The sequence below is a fragment of the Ochlerotatus camptorhynchus genome, unplaced genomic scaffold, assembly GCF_037179485.1.
Source record: "Ochlerotatus camptorhynchus isolate MF236.1 unplaced genomic scaffold, CSIRO-AGI_Acam_v1.1 ptg000254l, whole genome shotgun sequence".
Taxonomy (NCBI): Eukaryota; Metazoa; Arthropoda; class Insecta; order Diptera; family Culicidae; genus Ochlerotatus; species Ochlerotatus camptorhynchus.
This window is the reverse complement of record NW_027040744.1, coordinates 69,655-78,632: the sequence shown is the minus strand read 5'-3', so window position 1 is coordinate 78,632 and position 8,978 is coordinate 69,655. Positions and strand designations below refer to the sequence as shown.

Genomic DNA, 8,978 nt, shown 5'->3' with positions numbered 1-8,978 from the left:
GACGGCATCACGGATCAGATTTTCTAGGAACACCTTCATCACGCCTTCCAGCAAGCTTTGTCGATATTGAGAAATTGCCGTAAAAGCTCTACGCAGATGTTGCCACTGCATGATAATGATACACAGCAAAAAAATAATTACGTTGCTTTTACTGCATTTGTTTATTTGTGTGGCTATAAAAATTACATGAGATTTTCACATGATTGAAGTGCATCCTCATGGATGTAATATTAAAATTTATTTTTTGCTGTGTAATGATGACAGGCTACATAGCAAATTCATGAATATGGGCATTAATTCCTAATTTTCATGAAACCTACAAAACATCCTTTCAATACGGGGGCGACCCCGGCGTAGTGTTTAACATCCTTACCTCTCACGCCAAAGTCACGAGTTCAAATCTCACCCCCGGACAAGTCACGAATGACCCAAGAGTGTTAAAGTGACTATAATATAAAAAAAATCCTTTCAATACATCTTTCGAATGGTGTTAGGAAAACTTCATTCCAATACTTCTTTGCATCTTTGAGTTGGATTTCAATATAAAATATTCATTTTTTAATGAATGCTCATTTTCATGAATTTGCTATGTAGCCTGTCAACGTTATCATCATCATGCAGTGGTGACATCTGCGTAGAGCTTTTACGGCAATTTCCCAATATCAACAAAACTGCATCACCATCACTGTATATAGCCAATGGTAAGCGAGGAAATATGGCACCGGCAGAGCTGGTTGTCTATATAAGAGGTTGCTAACCACGCTTTGGGCGATTCACCCGTTCAACGACAAACATCATGCATCAATGACTGGTCGGAGGCAAAAGTCTTGGAAAAGGAGGCGCCAAGCGTCATCGGAAGTTCTGTGTGATAACATCCAGGGCCTGCCATCCGTCGTCTGGCTCGACGTGGTGGTGTCAAGCGTGTCTCCGGTCTAATCTACAAGGAAACCCGAGGTATGCTGAAGGTGTTCCTAGAAAATATGATCCGTGATGCCGTCACCTACACTGAACACGCCTAGCGCAAAACCGTCACGGCCATGGATGTCGTCTACGCTCTGAAGCGACAGGGACGCACGCACTCTGTACGGTTTCGGAGGTTAAAACTTATTACCAACGTATCAAAACGGCCCTTTTCAGGGCCACCAAGTTCAATTCAGAAAAGAGTTAGAATAGAATTTATATAGAGTAACTCATGATTCACCCATTCAATTTGTCACTAAATTGATGTATATTGATGATTCAAAAATCAAATAATTTGTTAAGGAAATAAATTATGTTCTATTTGTAGTCTTATCGGTGGGTCAAATTTATTCCGTTTAACTTTCATAAACTGAGAAACCCTCATCGTATGCATTCTCCTGCTGCGCGACATCTTCGAAAATGTCCGAACCGTTAAAAAATACAGAGTACAGACTAGAAAATCGAACAAAAATTTCGTAGTCCTACGTCAACAATGCGGTCGTGTCTTGTACACCACCCTCCAACTTTTTTTCTTCCATAGTGCTAATAGAAAATCAACAATAGTTTAAATTTAAAATCAATGCGACGTTTTTAATTGCTCTTATAAAACAACCCAGACTTATATAACATCCCAATCGAGGAAAACCTAGAAAGAAACTTCTGCACCTTTTTTTTCTGGAAGAAACACATCACATCGAAGTTCCGTGATCATCTCCATAAACTTTGCCGTAATATCACGTCGTCCTTGTAAAACACTGGGTTTTCAATTGTTCAATTGGATATTTAAACTGCATCGGATCAGGGTCGGCACTGGTGAGGGCGACGGAACAACTGACTCGAAAGTATTTTCTTCAACATCTTCTGTGTTGCCCGGAAGAGGATTATGTGAGAGAAAATGCTTTTGGAAATTTATGAAAAACTAAAAATCGAACCACATTGGGGACATCTCAGCGGGACTGCCGACTTCCGACTTATTGCGACTTTATGGAGCGTGGAATGGTGCTGCTAAAAAATCTCCAGACTACCTGCGATGAATTCACTACATCCATCAACGCAGCATTTCATCCTTCAAACAATAAAAGTTGAAAATGTAGGTAATATCCACTGATAAATAAAATAATAAACTTTACCCGTCAACTTTTGGTAGCCTCCTTCGTCGATCTTGTTCTTTTGTTGCTCCATTATTCCACCAATTAATGAAATCCAGAACAACATGTGAAAAGGGCATACAAGCTTTTTGTAAACAAACCTTCTTATGCCCTTTTCTCGCCACCCATATGACACCAACGCAAACCTTTAACACCACCGGGTAGGGGACACTTTCCCCTTCCCGATGATATTGCTGGTTTGCGTGAGCGACTCTCGGTTGGTGAGAAAAGGGCCTACAAAGGTTTGTTTACAAAAAGCTTGTATGCCCTTTTCACATGTTGTTCTGGAAATTATAACTCCTTTAAAACTCGTTTAAAAGCGTTTGCTTCCGATAGATGACAGAGCTTAAATGAAATAAGTATGGTGCACGATGCAATTTTCTCATCTAAAATAAAGTGAAATCGCAACACCTTATTTTGGATACTTGCAAAAGGTGGAAAAGGATACAATTAAAAATCGAGATAGAAAACCCTCAAAACTAATAACTCTCAAAAGACTACTATTCTGAGCACAATTAACGTAAAAGTAACTATTTTTGTTATACTTCAAGATTAAGTTAAAAGTACTTATCATTCAGAATAACATTGTATTTAAAATAGTAGTCTTTGGAGAGTACCTATTTTTAAGTACTTTCTGTCTCGATTTTGAGTTGTTTCGATTCTCCGTGTAGCGAGCGTTTTTCCGGAAATCGAGACAATCTCCACCCCGGAAGTTTTTCGTCCGGACCGGGGTTCAAACCCGGCCCCCGGCTTGGTAATGCTGTGCCTTTACCGACTTGGTTATTGTGGCCTTAATTATATAGACCTATCATAATTATAATTATATAGACCTATCATATTTTACCTCTTATTTTGGTATCAGGAATAGAATTAAAACGAATTCAATGTCATTTAGAGAATCTCAGAAAGAAACGGAGATGTTTGGCAGAACTTCAAAAAAGGTTAGTAATTCCAGGAAATCTTTTCGGAGGCGTTAAAAGTAACCACGTGAAAGCTTATCATAAGTTTTAAAAAGGTCAAATCAATCACAGAGTAGCTTAAAGTTCTTCCAAGATTGACTGACTTCTTTCATTTTCGTAATATGGACTATGTGTAGTTCACTATTGGTTAAAACTCGAGGGATCACTGTTGCAAATTGTATGATTCAATGTTAATTATAAGTGATTTTCTCTTATTACTTATCGACGCAGTTTTCTGACCTTAAGAAAACCACTGCAGAAATGAACTGGCCAACACGCTGTCACGAAATCTCCCCAAACGAGCCGCATAGGATATCACGTGGGCGACATAGGTTGGATCGTGCACTTTATGGAAAAGATGTGCCATTGGACCTGGGTAAAGTATGATCGGATAAGACATATGTTATATCTAGCAGTGTTTTATTCGACCAAGGAACTTACCTGTTGCATGAATCGCAGTGTCTATTGTTTCTTCCTCGGATATGGTTTGTTTTTTATCAGAAAATGGGCTAGAAACTACGATTATCAGTGTTTCATTTAATGAATCCCTGAAACAACAATATTTTGCATCATGCTACTGTCAACTATGTTATTTTAGGTACATATCTTACCGTAACGAGTTCATTGTTAATCTAACAGTTTTGTCCAGTTCTAAAATATCATCTTCATTATTTTCACTCACAGGTTTGCAAACAACAACCAACAGAAATCCATCATGAGCGTTGCTCAAAATTTGCGTTGATTTTATAACTACCTCGTGTAATGAAATTTCGGTTCGCAGCGATTCCGGAAACAGTGCTCGAATATGTTTGGTGTTCACGGTGACTTTGGAGAAATCTGACATATCGGCAGCAATGAAACAATCAGCATCCTTCCAAAAAGTGGTAAGGAGAGAGGAATCGCATGATGCACCTAAGGCATTCCATCCCACGATGACATTCAATTCGTTGCCTGGGATATAGCCCATCAGTTGCGTTTCAGTGTCCAAACATGTGAAAGGCTCGTCAATCTGATCAGGAAGCATTTCCGGGCATGTCCAACTATCGTTAACAACATGAGCATACAGAGCAGCCGGTGTACCGTCTCGAATATCTCCGTTTGTGATGAATCCTGTTCCCAAATCAGACCCTAGAGCCAACGAAAGAATTGACTCCACGTGGTTAGTGTCAACAATCGTGGCAGTGCAATCATTTGGATGAACGGCCGAGTCCACTCCCGATGTACCACGGTTTGCACCGACTCCTCCGAAGAGAGCCGTCCCCACCGAGTTGCGCTTGTACCATCGTGCGAGACCCAGATGGGGAAAGTGCTCCCATGTGAACGTTCCGTTGCTTCCGTACTCATGAACACGTACTGCAGTCATAGTATCTGGGTGGAAACCATCAGCAACAAATAGTATAACATTCTGAGCCCTCTTTTTATTCGCATGAGTATTGAGAGCAAATTCAAGGTCTTTCAAGCCTTTTCTGAACCAAACGTCTTGCTCTTCATTGAAGAAAAGAAAAATAATTAATGGGTTATCATTTAAGATTTTGCAATTCCGTTGTGTATTCACCTGCGGGCAAGTCCTCTTTCAAAACATCCATGGTTAGTGTCACTTCTGCGTCATTTTCGTAGTTAACCAAAAATGCTACGCACACAATAACTATTGAAATAATACCAACAATGATTAAAAAAACGCATATTTTTGTACAAATAAATCGAAAAAACTCCTTGACTCTGCCACTCCGGGGTTGTGATAGGTCGAATTCACTAGTATCCATATCGTTGCGCCTATTCATTGAATCCAGATTAATTACTTCCGAGCTCATACTACGAGCAATTGTGGTCGCTTTACAAGATGAGATAAGCAACGACCGATAGATGAACGGTTACTGTCCACCCCGACGATTCGAGTCTAGTAGCTCGCAGTTTTAATCTGCTACAATATGCAAGTGATGATAGAGATACTGATATGAATTAGTTTGTAATGGTAGAAAAGCAAATATCTTACGACGGATAACATTGAGCAATGGGGTGGTTAAAATTATCCAATTTGCTCTACCTATCGCCATAGTTTCAGTCTGTGCGACTGACAGGATTTTCTCATAGGACTGAAGTGCAAAGATTTTTCATTATCATTGAAAGACTTCACGCGACATTGACAACATTATTTTTTACATCATTGCGTTAAGAATTGATTCTCAAAAAAACCTTCGTCAAAATCTCATTCATTTTTTCGTCATGACAAAGATTCAGCTGGTAACAAAAAGTGTAATTTCGTGCATTCTGTGTCACATTATTGTTATCCAACCAGTTAAGGACGTAGAGGCTTGTTCACCTTAACTGCTCCATGGAATTATTTGGCTTAATTCATATAATTTCGTTACGAATTTAGCTTATAACAAAAACTGCACCTTTTCGTCACTGACAATTGACATGGTTTCACTTGAAGATTTTTTTTTAAATTCTTTATTAAAGAGATTTTTAGCCTTAGGCTAGTTCATCTCTATTCACTTGAAGATGATTCTTAGCTCGAGAGAGCACCCAAAACTGTTTTGTCAATATCGCCGTGCATTGTCGAGATTTTGCAGCACTGCATAGAAGTATTGAAGAGAAACATCAATGCAAGATTAAACTCAATGAAAAGGCAAAGAAAGAACCAATCTTTTACCTTCAAATACCTTGGAGTCTGGTTTGATTCAAAATACACTTGGGGTACCCACATTACGTATTTGAAACAAAAGTTTCAACAAAGGATCAACTTTCTACGATCAATTTCCGGGACATGGTGGGGTGCTCACCCGGAAGACCTCATCAAACTATATAAAACGACTATTCTTTCAGTTCTTGAGTATGCCTCTTTTTGCTACCTCTCGGCAAGAAAAAGGCACCTAATCAAATTGGAACGTATTCAATATCGTTGTTCAAGTATTGCCCTTGGCTGCAGGGCTGGAAAGCACCTCAGAGCGTTAGAAAAGCAACTTTGTGCATGCATCTCACAACACTCGACAAAGAGTGTGTGGTACCCCCATTTACTTCGCACACTCTTTTCCAACTAATCCGTCAGAATGCGATCCACACAATGAGCGGTACACTCCGTGCGGTGCAGGGAGCGAATATAATACAACAAGCACTAATGTCTTCTTTGAATTCTTTGCAGACTTTGCTTACCACAACTGCATGCATAGGAGATGAAGAAGAGCATAACAAAGAAGAATTTTGTCTTTTTGCTGTGTTTCCCATTTGCAACCCTACACTGAGTGGCGCTCTTTGCGTCGGAGTCGTGGGATCGATGGCTACACATTGAGCTTTCGTTATTTCTGGGTGTGCACTCAAAAAATTTATCACATATCTAATGGATGAAAACCATGTGAATTTCACATAGCTTTCATGTGATCACATAGCTAGAAATCCCACCACAAAATCACATGAATATTATGAGGCCGATGAAATTCATATAAAAAAATCATATAAAATTAACGTGATCGCATAAATGTTATGTGAAATTCAGATGAATTATATTAATTTTGTTTATGGATAAAAATCATTTGCGTTTCCAATGGAAGCTACATGAAAACTATTTTCGGTGTGTGTTTGTCTTCTCTTCTCCGCTGCTTTACACTTGCGCAGGGCGAAAGACAAGCAAACTTTGTGTTCTATTGAGGCTATTCGGTCGATGAAACAAGGTAGGCACTCATCTTATTTCCTTTCAAAGGTAAGGGAGCAGATGAGTTTGCTGGTCGAAAGATCATATATGATTACCTTTGTATGGGTCCCTTCACATTGCTTAATCACAGGTAATAAGAAGGCAGACACTCTCACAAAGGTGGGCGCACAACAAGGAGAGATTTATGATAAAAGAATTTCACATGATATCTTTTTCTCATTAGTACGTCAGAGTTCTCTTCTAAGTTGGCAAAACGATTGGACAAGTAATTCTCTTGGGCGGTGGTTACATTCCATCACTCCACACTGATAAAATTTCAAAGACACATAAAAACAGTGTCCCACACATGAATTTTTGCAATTTGATCAACAAATAATATCTATGGGTCGGACACATACTTAATATGTGTACCCACAAATACTATTTATTTGACTCATACATTTCATATGTGCTTCTATGTGGATTCTGTTTATGTGTTGTCACATGAAAATCATGTGGAATTTTACGTGGAAATTCGCCAATAAAAATGTGTGGAATTCTATTAGTGCAAATGTTTCTTCGACGCGTGGTTCTAAGGTCAGGATGTAAGTCGGGGATTCATTCGCGTGATGTCAAGACTTATGTTCAACCACTACTCGCTAGACGCACATCTCTACAGAATAACCTCGTTGACAGCAATATATGTAGTTGCAGAACCGGTTATGATCACCCTAATAAAAAATAACCATAAACGAACGATAACCCAAATCATTGAACTATTCCACAAATGGTTTGGATGATACCCAGAACACGTCGTTAAGCAAATTAACCATACAATTTTTATTAGGGCATATCGATCACGCAGTTTGGCATTGCCCGGGTAATGACGCGTCCAGAGCACGACTATTGGATACTAGACTGATGCAAATTTTGACTTTTTCGCTCCACAGTGCTTAAATGGTTTTAAATCGGGTCCTGATTAGCCTCCCAAAGTTACAACTCATTTGGTTAGAAATAGACTTCGCACAAGCCATTTGAAGTTTACATGTAAATTACTATGGGAAATCTCAACTTTTTGTCTTTTTCCATATTGAGTCCTTCTAGTCTTTTTCCATATTGAGCTGCAAAACAGTTCGATAGCCATTCTTATAGAAAATTTTCTCAGCTACAACTTTGCTGAAAATCGTTTATATGTAAAACGAGACAGGAAAATGTTATTAATTATTTAAGAGATTGGTAAACTTATGACAAGATCAAGCAGCTGCTCTGTAGGCAACACTGTATTTTGCAGTGTGACATAGTGATTTTTGTGTCCTATTCAACGCCCCACAAACACCAATGTTGCCTGCTGAGCAGTTGATTGAGCATGATCATAAGACATCAGCGCATTGAACCATTGATAACTTTCGATCCTTGCATTTAATCAAAAAGTGGTCTTGAGCAAAGTTGTAGCTGGGAAAATTTTCAACAAGTACAGTTGAACGTTTTCGAAGCAGACTGATATGGTGAATTATTACATAGACATGAACAAAAATCTTGGTTTTACCACAGTAATTCCCATACAAACTTCAAATGGTTTGTGCCATCTCAGTTTCTCACCAAATGGGTTAAAATTTTGAGAGGTTAGTCAGGATCCGATTTGGAGCGAAAATTTCAAATTTTGCATCACTCTATTGGATACCCTAGTGGCCCAAGGTAGACAACCCTTGCGTGAAGTAAGAGATGTATCGGGAACCCGTGATCTTCCCTACAGGCAGGCGAACTACGAATTCCTTTGTTTGTCTGATGTTAGAATTTGATGTGACCATCCCGGGGGAGGTAGCTCATCGATTCTTCCGGTTCGCCTCCTAGCATCGTGCTATAAGGTACCAGGCGATAACCAGGGTAGTTGATCGATAGCTCGATGACGTCATTTCGTTGGCGTCTGCTATGGGAAATTCTCATAGCAGGCGTTGACGATGGGACGTTGTCGAGTTGTTGAATAGCAACTATCGTGCTAACTCACCGATTACCTGTCGATCTGCCAAATTTGGAAAGACGTCTGCATTGAATTGTCTCATATAATAATATTCCGCCCACTATATCACACGAAATTGCGAGTAGTTGAGTGGAATGGAGATAAGTTAAGCATTGGGTACAGGACCAAGTCTCCCCTGGGTGGTGCCAGAAGATGAGCGCAATAGAATCATCAAGTTGCCATAAGGCACGGAATGAGACTATTGCATGGCTGGGTAGTCAAAGTCTTCCATTCGTTAGTCATTTCAGGTGGATTAGAACAGGTTT

The 8,978-nt window shown here is 39.4% G+C and overlaps 1 protein-coding gene across 1 annotated transcript; it reads right to left on the bottom strand.

The window, feature by feature from the left end:
- Positions 1-3,168: 3,168 nt before the first annotated feature.
- LOC135704978 (membrane-bound alkaline phosphatase-like) lies at positions 3,169-4,968 on the bottom strand. Its single transcript, XM_065226520.1, has 4 exons — positions 4,623-4,968; positions 3,679-4,552; positions 3,509-3,615; positions 3,169-3,439 (listed from the first exon to the last, which is right to left on the bottom strand). Exons 1-4 carry the CDS (start codon positions 4,876-4,878, stop codon positions 3,309-3,311), a joined length of 1,368 nt encoding a protein of 455 aa, XP_065082592.1. The 5' UTR covers positions 4,879-4,968; the 3' UTR covers positions 3,169-3,308.
- Between the last annotated feature and the right edge of the window lie 4,010 nt (positions 4,969-8,978).

Excerpts from the sequence above, each read along its gene's own strand:
- LOC135704978 (XM_065226520.1), bottom strand. The coding sequence starts at position 4,878 with ATGAGCTCGGAAGTAATTAATCTGGATTCAATGAATAGGCGCAACGAT. Across the intron at positions 4,553-4,622 it reads GAAAGAGGACTTGCCCGCAG|AGCAAGACGTTTGGTTCAGA; the intron begins GTGAATACACAA and ends TCTTCAATGAAG. Across the intron at positions 3,616-3,678 it reads TTAACAATGAACTCGTTACG|GGATTCATTAAATGAAACAC; the intron begins GTAAGATATGTA and ends TTGTTGTTTCAG.